The sequence below is a fragment of the Pseudorasbora parva genome, chromosome 4 (genome assembly GCF_024679245.1).
Source record: "Pseudorasbora parva isolate DD20220531a chromosome 4, ASM2467924v1, whole genome shotgun sequence".
Classification (NCBI taxonomy): Eukaryota; Metazoa; Chordata; class Actinopteri; order Cypriniformes; family Gobionidae; genus Pseudorasbora; species Pseudorasbora parva.
The window spans coordinates 35,474,975-35,493,224 of NC_090175.1; the positions used below are offsets into that span (position 1 = coordinate 35,474,975).

The 18,250-nt window shown below is 37.6% G+C and overlaps 2 protein-coding genes and 1 pseudogene across 3 annotated transcripts in view; 2 read left to right on the forward strand and 1 right to left on the reverse strand.

Moving 5' to 3' along the window:
- Nucleotides 1–1,101: 1,101 nt before the first annotated feature.
- On the forward strand, nt 1,102–3,784 carry foxe1 (forkhead box E1). Its single transcript, XM_067442735.1, has one exon. The coding sequence runs from the start codon at nt 1,596–1,598 to the stop codon at nt 2,658–2,660; it is 1,065 nt and encodes a 354-aa protein (XP_067298836.1). The 5' UTR covers nt 1,102–1,595; the 3' UTR covers nt 2,661–3,784.
- A 601-nt stretch (nt 3,785–4,385) lies between these two features.
- spag5 (sperm associated antigen 5) overlaps nt 4,386–18,250 on the reverse strand; it is a 36,366-nt gene continuing 22,501 nt past the window's right edge. For both annotated transcript variants that reach the window (XM_067441611.1, XM_067441610.1), the window contains exons 20-26: nt 8,084–8,210; nt 6,555–6,687; nt 6,330–6,410; nt 6,036–6,185; nt 5,672–5,746; nt 5,365–5,445; nt 4,386–5,268 (exon numbers count right to left, since the gene is read on the reverse strand). In XM_067441611.1, the coding sequence (XP_067297712.1) occupies nt 5,197–5,268; nt 5,365–5,445; nt 5,672–5,746; nt 6,036–6,185; nt 6,330–6,410; nt 6,555–6,687; nt 8,084–8,210 (719 nt within the window). In that variant the 3' untranslated portion in view covers nt 4,386–5,196. The remainder of the gene's footprint in view (nt 5,269–5,364; nt 5,446–5,671; nt 5,747–6,035; nt 6,186–6,329; nt 6,411–6,554; nt 6,688–8,083; nt 8,211–18,250) is intronic.
- Nucleotides 8,814–11,108, forward strand: LOC137073684 (uncharacterized; annotated as a pseudogene).

An 18,250-nucleotide genomic window follows, 5' to 3' on the forward strand; every position in this document is an offset into this window, starting at 1 on the left:
TATAAATCCGCCGAGCACAAGAGATTACCCTCAGATGACAGGTGAGGAATTTCTTTGTAAGCCCAAGAAATGTTTAACCTTTACAGAGAGGCTCATTGTCTTGGCGTCTGTCCGAGGAACAACCTATCTCAGCACAACCACTCAAACTCTCCAGGCTCAAGACCCCTCATTTGGCCTCAAGTGCAGATTCTCACATAAGAGGTTTTGCCTGAGTTTTTGCTAAGTACTAGCTTCAAGCAAACCACTGAATGTAATGCATAGGGCCCAGGTGATCAGGTCCGAGAGGTTGTTTAAGGACAGAATTTTATAATTCGCCTAAATCAAGAAGACCCATCAAGGATCATACGTTTTATTTAAACAGGGCTACTTTCCACTTTAACCCAAAAATAAAGCTAACAATAGCAGCAATTGGCAATACCAGCTTTTTTATTCCCTTTATTAAACATCTCCCCAACATGACAACAGGACCCCAGGCCTAGGTATCAGCCTGTCTATAGCCACACACCAAAATGTGACCCAGATTTGCATGCTGTTAAAACAGAGGGAGGCACACTCTGTGGCTTATAAAAACATATTTACATCTTCTCACACAGATGAAACCGCCTGACACGGCACTAAAGAAAAGAAAAAAAAATTCTGCGGAGGCCATGGAGTTTGTGTTACCACTAAACAGGGCTATTAGAGCTCAATAATGCCACACTTTAGCCAAAATGAATCCCAATCTGTTTTGCTTGCTATAAAAATAAACTGACTTGTTTTCCATTAGTTGCCTGAGAGCTAGACAATTAGGATCTCGAAAGAGAATGAGCTGCATGTAGGATAAAAATAAGATGATCGGAGACCTAATCTACTGGATGAGCACGCAAATAGTCGATACCTTTATCAACTACTTATAAACCTTTTTTATTTTATTTTTTGTCTGGGGAGAAAAGGTGCTTTAGGGAGTATAGTAGCTACCTGAGTCTTGGGAACATAATCATAAACAAAAAGCATTTTGTGAGACTGAAGAATTTTTAACATGAATTACACTCATTCAGTAGATTTCAACATTTTTATTTGTTGGCAACAGTGTACAATGTACTTGTTTCCACAAAAGCTGAAGTAAATAAATGTTAACGATTGAAAGAGCACTTCAAGATATACAAATCTGCAGAGGCATGTGCTTTCAGCCACGTGACAGATAACCTGAAGAGGTGTGGCTAATAGCTCTTCAGGTAGTGTGTTCCTTGGGTAACACAGCCAGTAATTGACTGCTCACTTCTCTCTTCAACGTTACGAAGACCACCATCAAATAAGGCTGTTTATGTGAGTGCTTCCATTTTTTTTTAAACTTGGTCTTGCAAGAATTGCTCAGATTTAAGGGCATCCCCGCAAAAGGACACACCTGACGTTACAGATGAAGTACAAAGGAACTGATATTTCTGGTTGGGGATTTTAAGGGCTGCATTATGACTGGTATTTTTTCACCAAAATACATTCAGCAAGTAAAGTCCATTTGTTACTCCTGACAAAGAACCAAGCGAACCAAAACTGTGACAAGTCAGACTTGTGATCTCCAAGCTGTGCTACCGTTGGGACTCATTCTAACTAGAGTCATGCCTGTGGTTAAAGTGGAGAGTGATTCTCCCTCTGAAACCACTCTTCCAGTGAATGACAGTCAGAGAGCAGAGCCGCAAAGAGGGCGCCGGAGGAAGAGGCCCCTTCAGCGAGGCAAACCACCATACAGCTACATCGCTCTGATCTCCATGGCCATTGCCAACTCGCCTGACCGCAAACTCACTCTGGGAGGGATCTACAAGTTCATCACAGAGAGGTTTCCTTTCTATCGAGACAACTCCAAGAAATGGCAGAATTCCATCCGCCATAACTTGACACTCAACGACTGTTTTATCAAGATCCCCCGAGAGCCTGGTAGACCCGGGAAAGGCAACTACTGGGCGCTGGACCCCAATGCTGAAGACATGTTTGAGAGCGGAAGCTTTCTAAGACGCAGAAAGCGCTTTAAACGCAGCGACTTTAGTACATACTCATCGTTCATGCATGAGTCTCCGGTCTTCACGCCAGTCCAGATTGCACGCTCAGCTTACACCAATTCGGTCTACTCCAACATGGCCGTGAGCCCACCATACGCACAACAGCTGCCTTCTGCCTACTACCAGTCCTCCACTCCGAGCTTTGGCGCAGGGCAATCGAGGGTCTTCAGAATCAACTCTCTCATTGGGTCGCCTAGCAGGATGGGCCAAGGCGCAGAGATGATGCCTCAGCAGTCTTGCCGCAGCTTCAGTCCTGAGAGCGGCTCCTGCACTTTGGGTGGACCAGGCTATCAGCATCAGTCCTGCAGCGGGGAGACGGTGCTTTCATGCTGTTCTGGCTCCTCAAACAACATGCCATTTGCCTACTCCGGCCCGGGACATGGACAAACTCAGGTATCATATCCACAAGGCAGCACCCAAGCATACGGGCCAACAGGGAGAGTGGCCATCTCCAGTTTGTCTCCCATTGCTGGTGATGCTGTCGGGGACCCGTATGGTAGAACCTCCCCTGCACAGCTGGGCTCTTTTGTTCAGTACAATAACTCTGGTCCAGTAGGAAGCTCAGGAGCCTACATCAGGCATCCAGCTTACTCAGGTAATATGGACAGGTTTGTGTCTGCCACCTAACAAAGAGTGAGGATCTTTTTCCATGGTGAGAACTGCTGGCACAAACGAACATTTGAGAAGACAATTTTAGCAAATATGAAAAACATTGTGAAAAACAACTGTGATATTTAAAATGTTGTTGATTTATTGTGATTCCCTCAATATAGTAAATTGAAATGTCAATGATCGCAATTTAATGTACAGACCATTCCTATTTCAACACTGTAAAAAAAAAATCACAAGTTAAAAACCGTTTACAAAGGTCACTTTTTTTTTTAAAGCAAGGTCTTCTAAGAAAGGTGTTTTTTTAATTATTTGAGTGAAATGTGTTCATGTGCTTTGTATATGCTTTTCTTATTGCCATTTGTGGTAAAAGTATAAATGCTTCTTTGCTGCGTTTACTTTTCATTGAATTAAGTTGCTGCATTTGCTTAATTCAATGATATAAAATGTTTCTACAAAGGCTGTGTTGCTGGACCTTTCAGAGGATGAGGATTTCTGAGAAATCCCAATAAAAAATGTTTCCCATTTAATATTGAACATATACACAACACTATGGTCTAAATAAAGAAAACCATAAAAATGTACTAAAATACATCCTTCAGCGGAACTCTAATTTACATACATTTAAATCTTTTCACTTGGGTTTAAAAAAAATAAAGCATTTCTAAACAGATCATCCCAAATTATGCCTTTCTACTGGTTTTATATTATTGAAAGATATTACAGCATGTTTTTATATTTTATATATAATTTGAAAGAATAAACATTCAACTCACATAGCACTAAAATAAATTCATATATCACTAAAATTATTTTCATTTTTATAATTTTTTTTAAATGTACAATTAAGGAATCAATTTGTGGCAAGCTTTCCGTTAAATATTTATAGTATAGTCTGCAGTTAGACAGATCATCAGCGGTTGTTTTTAATGTTGATTATACTGCACATAACTACAAAATCATCCAAAATGGTCAGAATATGTGTAACAAAATAACAAAAAAAAAATCATCATACACCATATTGTATGGTGAGGTACAATAATTTCCAGACACACAAAAAAAATAAAGGTTCCAAAAGGCAGGGTCACAGCGATGCATAAAGAACCATTTTTGGTTCCTCAAAGAACTTTTCAGTGAACATATCTGAAAAGATTAAAAATAAAATCTTATTGTGAAGGAAAAAAAAATTTATATATAATTAAATATCTATTCTTAAGTGCAATAAAAAGGTTCCATGAATGTTAAAGAAGGGTGTTCATGGATCCATGCCAAAATAGAACCTTTATTTTTAAGAGTGCATGACTGTTTTAGCCTTTTATGTTATGTTATTAGAATTAAAATTGAGTTGAAATTTGGAAAAATTTAGTTATTTCCACAAAATAGGTTGTGATCTGACAGCACTGAAGACTTGTCTGTCCTGTCACTCTCTACAATTCCATTCCATTCCATTTTTATTTTAAATTAGATTTTTAACAGACATTTACTAGTAAAGTTTACAAGACGCATGCTAAGCCAAAATAGAACACGCTGGTGAGGTAAATGCTGCAGAATATTTTAGTGTAGGTAAAATAATTAATAATAATAATAATAACAAAATCTGTAACAAAGTGTATAAAAAAAGCAATGCTCAATGCCACAAGTAATGCATAAAACGTACAGTAATAAATGGGATAAACTGCATCCAAACAAAAGGGGACGGATACCTAACAATTAAACTCAAAATATTCTGAACTTTAAAAAAAAAAAAAATTGTAAATCAACTCGTCATTAAGCATTGTATGTCACATGACTCAAAGATCAGGGTAGAGTGTAATGCTGCCATTTTTGACAAGCTTGTGAAGTCGGCAGTGTTTGCGCTAGGATTAACATGACATTTTTCAACATATTGTACATGTCCTGCAGTATTAGTCACAAATTCAACAAATCTGTACTTATCCAACAAAAGGCTTAGAGAAAAAACTAAATGTCTTAATATGGTGAGATGGGAAGTTAAGCATTCAACTGCGTAGGTTTTACATGGCAGACCGAAGAAGAGACCAAGGTATTGAGTATCAGTGAAGCAGAGTAACACATTGTGCTTGAATGGGTGGATTAAAACATCACAACGTTCACCAGGTTTTCACAAGCAGTGGCATGATTAGAATAACTATGATTAATTACTGGACTATCAATCAATCAGCCTTTATGTATATGATTCAGACTATGAGTAAACACCTAAAAAAAAGCATTCAATCAATTTTTAAACCCAATCTGTAATACAAGAAATTGACAAAGCACACATTTTACTGATGTCCTGATAACAACTCCAATAGTTTAATACACATTGTACAGACCTTTAAATTAATAAAACAAAATTCAAAGAATGTGTCCATACACTAATTTATCACTAACAAAATTGATGAAAATGAATCTTACACAATGAGCTGATTGACCTACACTTCTCCAGACGTAATGCCTGAAGACTTTTTTTAAATTTAAATAAAAACATAGAAAACATAAAACCTGTTTATTCAACTATTATGCATTTAAAACTTAAACTTGAATTTTCAGAAACTCATCCAAGATATTCTACAAGCTTTTGTAGATCAGGAGAGCTCTCGACAAGATCAGGTATAGAGGACAATGTCTGTAAATAAAAAAATAAATAGTACGTGTTAATATATTTCCAATACATACAGTATTTTGCATTGGTGTAAATTTAGTTTTTTTTTTGTCCCCTCACCTTTCTCACGGTTTCAATCATATCATCAAGCATATGTAGTTCTCTCTCCATTTTACTCTGGTTCATGGCATGGACCCTTTGCTACAAAACCACAGTTAAATAATTAAAATGACATCAAAAGAATACACATCGACATTAAATGTGCTTAAGCATTTATTTCTGATCAATTCCTAAATGTTTTGATCAGCATTAAGCAAATGCATACATTTTCTCCTTTACACAGATGTCACGGTTTTCCACAATTTTTAAAAGAAAAATTAATATAATGCAATATAGTAATAATAGTAATAAAGCAGGTAAGACTTACATGTCGTTTTGCCCTCTCCAAGACCTTAGCACGATTTTCCTCGGTTTCCATTAAATTTGCCTTCAGCTTCTCAAGCTAAGAACAGAATGTGTATGTTGGATGATTTTTTTCCTTTCTTTTTTTCCCTTTTCATTTCCAAAATCTATGACATGTCTAAGTGGGAACTGCTTAAAACAGAAATTCTCTCATATCTATTTTTTATTTCATAATGACATTAAATGAAAGACCTATTGAATGCAAGCCAGACAAGGTTTTGGACAGCTGGAGATGGGGGGTGGTTGGGACTTATAAAGTAGAACTTATATTTAGTATCATTTAATGTCTCAAGCTAGTCACAGAGGAAAAGATGCATAAACTGCTATACCTCTCTGTACATTTTGATTTTTTCTTCTAATGCATTGGTACTGGCTGCTGATAGGACACCTGTCCGGTTGAGCTCCTCCCGCAAGATCTGAGCTTCCACCTGTGCCTGCTGTTCCATCCGACGCAAATCAGCAACTTCTCGACGTAACTCCTGTAACACACAACCAGAGCAAAGGCTAGTTACTATACAACAATCTAACAGCACTGACGACCACAGCATTTTATCTATCGATGGTCCATAAGCCTAAAAAAGTATATAGTCAGCATGACATGTCTGTGGGCAGTGGATACATACACTATTCTCTGCTCTGTATTTGTGTGCTGCTTCCAGATTTTCCTCCATCTCACTGCAGAGTTTCCTTAGGCTTCTTTCATCCTTAAAGAGTAGACAGACATTATGAATTATGTAAATCCCATAATCAATCCTCTTAAACTCCATATTCTTAAATGCTGAATTTAAAATTTTGCCCCTGGAAAATTCTATGAAATATTGTTTATAATCAGCGAGATGAAGGTTAACCTGAGCTTTCTGCTGTAGGACCACAGCATCCTTCTCCACCTGAGCCTGCAATCGGTCCACATTCTGCCTCAGCTCCGAGACCTCCAGTGTGCGTCTCTGAGACTCTTCCTGCAGCGCCTCCTGCAGGCCACATCTGAAACAGCAGGCTGGGTTGAGATATATGTAAATACCGTCCCCCCCGGTTTTACAGACTGCTAAGGCTTAAGCTAGTCCCAGACTAAAATTCATGTTTGAGCGGTTTTAACTAAAAGCAACTTACACTGGTATATCTTTAATATGCAATATAATATGTAATATCTTTACTGATGTGCATCTTGAGACAAAACAATAGCACTGACATTTATCTTTTATTTTTTCTCTAGGGCACATTTATAAAAGCTACTTAAATGCCCTAATTGAACTGAGGCCTAATCCTGGCTTAGTCTAAAACCTGTCTGTGAAACCAGGCCTGTGACTTTTCAGTAATGCTGTAATGCTATAAAAACATTTGTGTGACAACTGACTTAAAGTAATAACGATTCATTCAAAACCTAAATTTGGTGTCCAACAGTGAATATGAGAAAGGGATTACACTCCCTTAGTTATTTAGCAAAATGGAAATTTTAAAATTGTAACTACATAATAAAATAGCTTTTTTAATACTCAAATGTGAAGAGAAAATGTTGAGTTTACTTGTTTTAAGGGGACTTTCTATAGACATCATGATTTTATACCGTATAATTTATCCTCCAACCCTACCTACCTTCTAAAAAAAAAAAAAACCTTCCTGCATTTTAGATTTTTAAATCAAGTATGATTTAGAATCTGTTTTCCTCACTGGGACAAAAAGAATTTCCCCACAAGTATTTTTGGATATTGCCATATTTGTGGGGACATTTTGTTCCTAGAACATAGGGCTTTACCTGTGTCTGTGTGTGTATTATATATCTATATAACAGCCCTATGTTCTAGGAACAAATGTCCCCACAAATATGGCAATATCCATATTATATATATATATATATATATATATATATATATATATATATATATATATATATATATATATTATATAAAATAGTATTAGTAGGCTAATTTGTGTAAGTACGTCCAGTTCAGTTATGATTTAGAGATGATTTTTAACTCAAATATGAAATACAGAGTTTGCGTATTAAATGAAAATGATCTTTAATTCACTCATGTTTTTCCAAAACTATATGAATTTTTGTTCTGCACAATGCAAAATAGCATTTTAATCAAACATCCATTATATGTATAAAAAAATTCCATACAATGGAAGTCAGTGGGCACCAGTGTTGTTTGGTTACCAGTGTTCTTCAAAACATCCATCCTTTTAAGGTAAAACAGTTTAATGCATTTCAAATGTTCTATATTTATATGCATATTTATATACCGTAAATATTTTACATTAGAAGGTGTCACAGATTTTCACCAAGTACAGCAAAAAACTAAATTCAAAACCCAGCCCTTCTCCTGTCCCCGTGCAACAATGAGAATTTCAATGAGTAAATCAGAGTTTAGTAACTCACATGGTCTGCTTCAGAGTCTGCTGCTCCGTGTCTTTATGGATTCTCAGTTGGTCTATGGTTAACTGAAGATCTGAGATGGTCTCACCCAAATCAGACAACAGCTCCAATACATGGCTCCGTCTCTCCTCTGAGAACACATATGAGAATAGACATCATTAACGGTGGGGTGTTATTTCAAAACGGAATCGGGCCAAGTCCAATAACAAACTTGTAGCCAATCAGCAGGTAAAAGGCATGTCTACTGGTGATGGTGAGAAGAGAGGCTCAGTGCAAGTCATTATTCAAAACACACAACACACATTAGCTGAGAACTAACACATGCTGGCTTTTGCTTGAATATGCTCGTTTGTCATGTTCGCTTGTTTGTGCATTTGTGATCATATTGTCGCTCACTTCAGCGATGATAAAGACCCGTTCATTTCCACACCTTATGGAGCATCTAAATCTCCTCACTGTCTGTTTATTAAATGTGTATAACAAGTAAGATACTATACTCCTAATATATGTTGTTTTCCTCTTTTCATGATCTATATAACCCTTATCCTAGGGCTGCACAATTCATCGAATTTCTAATCAGCATTACAATTATGGACGCTATAATTATGTAATTGTCCAAAGCCACGATTACAAAAAAAAACAAAAATAAAAAACGTATATTATTTTTTGTCCATGTTACGTTGTGACAGCAGTACGCTGACTGGTCGAATGCACACAAAATAGCACAGAAGCCATGCACACAGCGTATACGGTATGTTGTTTTGTTTAACTTCTAAACACAAATTAAGATGTTTGTTGTAAAACCTGTGATTTCTGTCCCTCCATTTAAGTCCATTCCCAGTGCTGCGGGCATCATAAAGGCAGGGCTGTCCATTCCTCTCAAATTTGGGATAAATAAGATCCAATAAATATCAATCAAACAACTTTATTTATATAGCGCTTTTATAATGATGATTGTTTCAAAGCAGCTTCACAGTGTTAAACAGGACAATATTGCAACAAAATTTGATTTGGCTAGTTTATAGAATTAAATATGACCTAATTAATCAATATTTAATTTGTATATTTAATTGAATAACTTAATTAATAATAATTTAATAATATATAATTTAATTTTAGTGTCCCCAACTGAGCAAGCCAAGCCAAAGGCGACAGTGGCAAGGAATTAAAACTCCATCAGGACATGATGGAGAAAAATAAACCTTGGGAGAAACCAGACTCAGGCGGGGGGCCAGTTCTCCTCTGGCCTATTATTAAACAATGTATAATTATTATTCTGCCAACCCTGCAAGTCATAAATCATATTAGATAGGAACATTCAAAATTTAGGGTATCACGCAAGAGACGGGTTCTTTTAGGATGGCGCGTCGATTACACAAGAATATGAATACTTGAAAGATCGAAGTTATATCTTAGAAACATTGTAAAAATAACTAATCGAGTGTCTAATCCAAATCTTCTGAAGAGACACAATGGCTTTATCTGATGACAGATTTACCAGGACTAGCATACTGTAGTAAACACGAACGTTCAAATGATTGTGAGACACGTGAAAACAACATGAGAGAGAGAGTACATGCAGAATTAAACTTCTTTAGATGAGCTAAAGATTTACAGTTTAGGAATAGTCATTTTGACACATTTTCTTGCGATTATTGGGCTGACTGTTGTTCCTGATCGATTGCTCATGTCTGCCTGCTGCCTGCCTCAGCATTTGTAGCTCTGTATAGTTGTGTTTGAATCTTTATTTAATATATTTTCTTTGTTATCTATACTGCTAAATATAACTTACTCATCACCATATATTGTTTAATATAACCTATCAAGTTAAATTTGACATCACTAGCTTTTAATCTAAATCACTATCACGTTTTAGCTTTTCAATAGCCTGGTAGCTTTCCATCCCGGCATCCAGGTCTCCTGTTTTCTGAGTTCATTAGACAACTGTGGTGAGTTGGATTATTAAATAGACTCCATCAAACAACTGTGGTAAGTTTTGGATCCAACAAATACGGTAAGCCATGTCTTCTTCTCCTGTCATTGTCACTTGCACTGCATGCTACATGTTTAACATATCTATCTCCTGGCTTCACATGTGATAAATGTAAGGAATTAATCAGGCTGACAGAGAAGATTTTAGATATAGAGACACACATCCAGACTTTATGTGAGAGTAGTGAGAATGTAAAAGCTTTAGATACTGCTTTGGATGCGACTAGCTTAGTGAACTCTTTACATTGTTTGGTTCCGGCTGAGCCCTTGCAGCAAGGCTGGGTGACGATGAGAAAGCATAGTCGCAGATCCAAAAAAACACTCTTCCGTTCCAATTAGAACATCAAACAGGTTCTGCCCACTCAGTGACGTACTCGCTGAGGATCCTGCTGAAAGTGCCCTAGTTATTGGTGATTCTATTACACGGAACGTGAAAATAGACACCACCATAGTCACGTTTACCGGGAGCCAGAGCACCTGACATTAAAGCAAATTTAAAAGTGCTGGCTAAAGCTAATCGTAAATTCTCTAAAATTATTATTCACGTCAGCACTAATGATGTTCGACATCGCCAGTCGGAGATCACCAAAATTAACATTAAAGAGGTGTGTAAACTCGCAAGTACAATGTCAAAGGCAGTCTGTTTCTCTGCTCCCCTCCCTGTTAAATGAGGTGATGAAATCGTTAGCAGATTATCATCACTCAATGGCTGGCTGTCTAAGTGGTGTCCGCAAAATAAAATAGGGTACATAGACACTTGGAAACGTTTTTGGGGCAGACCTGACCTGTTGAAGATAGACGGCATTCATCCCTCCTGGGCTGGTGCTGCTCTTCTCTCTAGTAGTTTGGCACATAGTCTTAGAGCTAAACCTTGACTCACTGGGGCCCAGGTCAAGAAGCAGACAAACTGGCTAAACCAACCGTCTGCTAGCTGTCTCACGTCACCAGAGTCAGCTAAATCCCAGCACATAGAGACTCTTTCACCTAGATATCACATAGAGACTGTGTCTGTTCCCCGAATTAGTAAATACAAAAACCCATCAAAACCATTCAACAGTAAAAAATTTAATTGATGTCCAACAAATAAACAACAGATATAATACAGATGAACAATTGATAAAGCTCAGGTTGCTGAATATTCAATCCCTTTCGCCAAAAGCGCTTATCGTTAATTATATGATTATAGACGATAACCTAGATGTGCTGTGTTTGACAGAAACCTGGCTAAAGCCTGACGACTACATTACTTTGAATGAGTGCACCCCCTGAGATTATTGTTATAAACAGGAGCCACGACTGAAAGGTAAAGGGGGAGGTTTTGCTGTAATTTACAGTATAATAATATCCTCAGTATTACTCAGAAGTCTAGTTTCAAATATAATTCCTTTGAAGTTTTGGTGCTTTATGTAATGTTGTGTAGTGTAAGTGATAAATCCCATTTGACATTTCTGTTGGCTACTGTATACAGGCCACAATACAGACTTTTTTTAAAGAATTTGCTGTTTTTCTATCAGAGTTAGTACTGGCAGCAGATAAAGTACTAATTGTTGGTGATTTTAATATCCATGTAGACAATGAAAAAGACGCATTGGTACTGGCATTTAGAGACATTCTAAACTCTATTGGAGTTAGACAACAAGTATCAGGACCCACTCAACGTTAAAATCATACTTTAGATCTAATAATGTCACAGAGTAAATGTTGATACCGTTGAAATTCTGCAGCAGAGCGATGACATCTCAGATCATTACATAATATCATGTATACTTAATTTAGCTAAGGCTGCAAAGCCACCCACTCGCTTCAAATATGGCAGGACAATAACTGCTGCGACTAAAGATTGCTTTGTACTTAATCTGCCTCATCAGTTCCATCTCCTCAGCATTTCAGATAGCCAAGAGGAACTTGATGTTGCAACAGAAACTATTGACTCTCTCTTTACTAGCACTTTAGACATAGTTGCTCCCTGGCACTTAAAGAAGATCAAAGAAAATAATCCAACGCCGTGGTACAACGAGCACACTCGCTGTACCAAGAAGGAATAAAATTATAACCCTGCAGCCGTCTACTACAGTATCACTTCAGACAGAGCATTGTAGTGTCACTGAGGAAAAATTACACTCATTCACTGCTATAGGAGGAGAAGAATTGGCTAAACTTGTTAAATCATCAAAATCAACAACATGTTTCCCATGATCGATCGTCGTTTAGATTAACGATCAATTAATCGATTAATCGTTAACCATAATACTAAAATATGTGTCTACAGCAGTGGTTTGCCGACAGCATGACAGGATGTGCAAATGCTGCTCAAAACGCCATGTTCACCAAATGAATGAGAAGGATTTTTTATCTAAACAAAGAGCTATGGGATTGTAAAACTAGGCAATGTTATTTATAATTTAATTAAATTACTTATTTAATAACCAAATGTAATACAACACGAACGCCGCCTCAGATCTGATTATTCAGAATGTGTGGACGCACTTCCAAGAACAACGTGCTGAAACGTCACCTAAACCCAATTAATTCAAAACGATTTATTAAAATATTGTTTTCATTAATGTTATGTAATGTGACAGTCCCAATCATAGTTATTATTAGTCGTGCGTTGCTGTTTGAACTGCGTGCTGAAGCGGATGCGCTGAACAACACCGGTAAGTTACACTGAAGCTCTTTGTTAGCGCATTATTTAACTCAACAAAAAGCTTCCTATATGAGATTAATTAGATTTATATAAAGTTAACAGAATATTACAAATTATATATCTTCACAAAATGATGCGAATGCACAAGTGAACTTCAATTGAGTTGCTGATATTCATATTCAGAATGGGAGACGCGCTTCCTGGAACAACGCTCTGAACACGGCACCTAAACCCAATGACTTTACAACCATTTATTAAAACAGTGTTCTCATTTCTGTTATATAATATGACAGTCCCAATCATCGTTATTATGCATTGCTCTGTATGCGCTAAAGCCGAAGCACTGAATGAAAACCGGTAGCCATCACTGACTGAAGCCATTTGTTAGTGCGTTTTATTTCGCTAAAAGAAACGCATCCTTTTGATTGATCACATAGATAACGTTACAAAATAAATGTAATATTACAGATTACTTCAGCACAATCTGATGCGAATGCACAAGTGAACTTGAACTAAGTTACATGCACGAGTCAGAATGCGTGACTCATGTTGTGCACGCGCTCTTCCTAGATCAACGCAATGAAACACACGGCAAATAAACCCAAATAATTAACAATCACAATGTTTTATTACAATAGTGTTCTCATTAACGTTGTGTAATATGACAGTCCCAATCATAGTCATTATTAGTGCTGTTGGAGCTGCACGCTGAAGCCGATCACCGCCACGCTTTTACTACCGCTCGCCTATAACGTTAATTATTAACCAAATGCATCCTTATGAGATAAATCAGCTATAGATAGGCCTGCACAAAATAAACACAATATTACAAAATTTGCACAAAACAAAAGGCTGCGAATGCACATGAAACTTGCAGTCATGATGAAGGTGTGACTCCAGCTGTAAAATGGTCCCAAGTAGAACTCGGGCACGCTCGCTTCATTTTTCCTCCCGTTTCGCGTTTGAGCCGCACGCACGCGCATGACCCTGCTTAATCGATGATCGAAAAGTCTTATCAATCAAACGTCTTTTCGACAATTAATCGATTAATCGCTGACATCCCTAATATACATACATACACACACACACACACATATACATATATATATATATATATATATATATATATATATATATATATATATATATATATATATATATATATATATATATATATATATATATATATATATATATATATATATATATATATATATATATATACACAGTCTTGTTCAAAATAATAGCAGTACAATGTGACTAACCAGAATAATATCAAGGTTTTTCGGTTTTTTTTTTATTGCTACGTGGCAAACAAGTTACCAGTAGGTTCAGTAGATTGTCAGAAAACAAATGAGACCCAGCATTCATGATATGCACGCTCTTAAGGCTGTGCAATTGGGCAATTAGTTGAATTAGTTGAAAGGGGTGTGTTCAAAAAAATAGCAGTGTGGCATTCAATCACTGAGGTCATCAATTTGTTGAAGAAACAGGTGTGAATCAGGTGGCATCTATTTAAGGATGAAGCCAACACTTGTTGAACATGCATTTGAAAGCTGAGGAAAATGGGTCGTTCAAGACATTGTTCAGAAGAACAGCGTACTTTGATTAAAAAGTTGATTAGAGAGGGGAAAACCTATAAAGAGGTGCAAAAAATGATAGGCTGTTCAGCTAAAATGACCTCCAATGCCTTAAAATGGAGAGCAAAACCAGAGAGACGTGGAAGAAAACGGAAGACAACCAACAAAATGGATAGAAGAATAACCAGAATGGCAAAGGCTCAGCCAATGATCACCTCCAGGATGATCAAAGACAGTCTGGAGTTACCTGTAAGTACTGTGACAGTTAGAAGACGTCTGTGTGAAGCTAATCTATTTTCAAGAATCCCCCGCAAAGTCCCTCTGTTAAAAAAAAGGCATGTGCAAAAGAGGTTACAATTTGCCAAAGAACACATCAACTGGCCTAAAGAGAAATGGAGGAACATTTTGTGGACTGATGAGAGTAAAATTGTTCTTTTTGGGTCCAAGGGCCACAGGCAGTTTGTGAGACGACCCCCAAACTCTGAATTCAAGCCACAGTACACAGCGAAGACAGTGAAGCATGGAGGTGCATGCATCATGATATGGGCATGTTTCTCCTACTATGGTGTTGGGCCTATTTATCGCATACCAGGGATCATGGATCAGTTTGCATATGTTAAAATACTTGAAGAGGTCATGTTGCCCTATGCTGAAGAGGACATGCCCTTGAAACGGTTGTTTCAACAAGACAATGACCAAAAAAACACACTAGTAAACGGGCAAAGTCTTGGTTCCAAACCAACAAAATTAATGTTATGGAGTGGCCAGCCCAATCTCCAGACCTTAATCCAAATGAGAACTTGTGGGGTGATATCAAAAATGCTGTTTCTGAAGCAAAACCAAGAAATGTGAATGAATTGTGGAATGTTGTTAAAGAATCATGGAGTGGAATAACAGCTGAGAGGTGCCACAAGTTGGTTGACTCCATGCCACACAGATGTCAAGCAGTTTTAAAAAACTGTGGTCATACAACTAAATATTAGTTTAGTGATTCACAGGATTGCTAAATCCCTGGAAAAAAAAATGTTTGTACAAAATAGTTTTGAGTTTGTACAGTCAAAGGTAGACACTGCTATTTTTTTGAACACACCCCTTTCAACTAATTGCCCAATTGCACAGCCTTAAGAGCGTGCATATCATGAATGCTGGGTCTTGTTTGTTTTCTGACAATCTACTGAACCTACTGGTAACTTGTTTGCCACGTAGCAATAAAAAATATACTAAAAACCTTGATTATTCTGGTTAGTCACATTGTACTGCTATTATTTTGAACAAGACTGTATATGCTACCACTCGGAAATATCATTAGGAAGCATGGCATTTAGGGCTGTGAAAAAAAAATTGATTTTCGTGAATAGATTGTCATATTAATTTCTAAAGATCGATCTGTAACTCAGAGGATCGATTTAATAATAGGCCTACATTTTCCCTGTGAATTTTAATTTGCTGAGTCATTGAATTCACGCATGTGCGCAAGGTTGAAGGACATTAAAACAACGAACATGGCAGCTTTGAAAACTCCAGAAACGCTGCAGACAGAGAATACTAGAGTAGATAAACAAACTGAAGCCGAAAGTAAGAACCGCCGCGGACAGAGAATACTAGACTAAGTTAGACAAGCGAACTCGGGCTGCTGGATATGTCGAGAACGCGGCTTACGTCACAGCCGTTCTCACTGCAGCATCCTCTTACTGCCAAGGAAGTTGTAATGACTGTCTTGTCATGACAGCGCGCGCCCTCTCCACAGCGCTTGTTCGCTGACTAGAGCACTCTGGAAGGGGGATTGTTCTTTACAACCATCAATACTCCATTAATTTGCAGTTGAATGTCTATAATAATAGTATCAATATGTTGCATAACTACAGTCCTGTAATTCAGGTAACAGCTGGAAAAAATGCTTTCTTTAAAAACACGTATCTAAATCTCGAAGATTTCAAATCAAATCAAAGATCAAATCAAATAATGATAATCAATTCAAGATCTTGAGAATTGGAATCTAATCGATTCTTGAAATTTGAATCGAAACCCAGCCCTAATGGCATTTGTTTTCCATTTTATGCTGACGATACTCAGCTCTATATTTCTTCACGCCCTGACGAAACTTACCAATTCACAAGATTAACGGAATGCATAGCTGATATAAAAAAATGGATGAATAGTAATTTCCTGCAACTTAATTCAGATAAAAAATTTAATTATTGGACAGAAAAGCTCCACAAGTAGTAACCTAGAATACTGTCTAACACTTGATGACTGCTCTATCAAGCCCTCATCATCAGTGAGGAACCTGGGTGTGCTCTCTGACATCAATCTTTCATTTGAAAGCCACGTTTCTAGCATCTGTAAAACTGCATTCTACCATCTTAAAAATATATCTAAATTACAGCACATGCTTTCAATGCAAAATGCTGAACAGTTAGTACATGCGTTCTTGAGAGGCTAGATTATTGTAATGCTCTACTGGGTGGTTGCCCTGCTCGCTTAATAGACAAACTCCAAATAGTCCAAAACGCAGCAACTCGAGTTCTTACTAGAACCAGAAAGTACGATCATGTTAGTCCAGTTCTGTCAACACTGCACTAGCACGTCTCTCTGGCCTGTGATCTGATTGTTTGAGTTATGGGTCCTGCACACTGTGCGATTTTTCAAAATCCTTTGCGAATGTCCCTTGTCAGACTGTACGAACATGATCGCCATGTCACACTGTAAGATCTCAGTTGACATTAATGTCAGACTGCACGATAGTGAAGGCGCGCTAAAAACGGACGCACGCAAGAAAACTCACCCGGAGTTTTATATCATCAATGAGTGACGCGTTCAGTGACAGTGAGCTGCATTACACGCGGGACTGAAATGACGGCTACAAAGAAATATCTAGCTCTCGTTTTGGTCATAGTTTGTCTTGAAAAACTGAGATATTTGACTGTCGTCGTAGGAGAAGTCACACTGCAGGATTGTGTGCCAAATCTTCTGACACTGCCAGAATTTCGTCTGAGGTAAAATTTGATCACAGCGCTCATTAATCGGCTGCTGGTGAACATTTCAAACTAACGACCAAAGACCTCAGATTTTAGCCTGAGGAATCTTTTAGGATTTGCTAAATTTGTCCCAGACGGCCAAATCGTGGCCAAAATCGCACAGTGTGCACCTGGCTTTAGAGTCTTAAGGGATGGTCACACGGTCCAGGGGGCATCGCAAACCTGCTCTATCTCTTCCATCTCAGATAGGGGTACCCCAAACTTAGAGTTTAGAAATTAGTGAATCAGGCAGTGAGGGAATAAAATATTAGTTAAACAAAATAAAATTAGATGCTTGCAAGGGATGCATCTGGAACAATCCAGAGTAAAATAAAAATTGTGACCCAAATTGGCATGGACCAGTATGCGTGACGTTTCCGTACAAATGTCCTTTGCAGTTTCATCGCGCAGAAGCCACAGCTGTGATGGTTAAAGATCGCCGCCTCCATCTCTTTCCGTTTCAGTGAGTGAACTTTGACTAAAATATGGCTGACAAATTGTGACATGATCAGTAACTTGATCAGTCTTGATAATATGTTGAAATGAAAGAGAGCAAATACTGTAACTAGCTTTGCTCTGAAGCCCTCACTTAAAAGAATTTTGCAGAACATATTAACAAAAATGGGCAGCAGGTTTTAATTATGATTAAAAAGTTAAACAGCAACTTGACTGGCTACAAATAAAGAATGCTTAATGAATTTGTAAAATGGGTGGGGTGTCTTTAACCCCTAAAAAAAAAAATCCCAGAAGTTACTGAGGGTGTAGTGTAATTGCCAAACGTAATAAATTGGCTGAAATTACTGGAATTAAGGTGTAATCTGAATAAAGGGCTTGAGATCGTTTTTGAAAAAGCAAAAACACCAAGATGTGTGAGCAGTCAGTCTTATCTGCCCTCTCCCCTCTTGCGTGCTCTTCTCTGACTGTCCGAGCGAGT

Coding starts and splice junctions, on each gene's coding strand:
- foxe1 (XM_067442735.1), top strand. CDS start 1,596: ATGCCTGTGGTTAAAGTGGAGAGTGATTCTCCCTCTGAAACCACTCTT.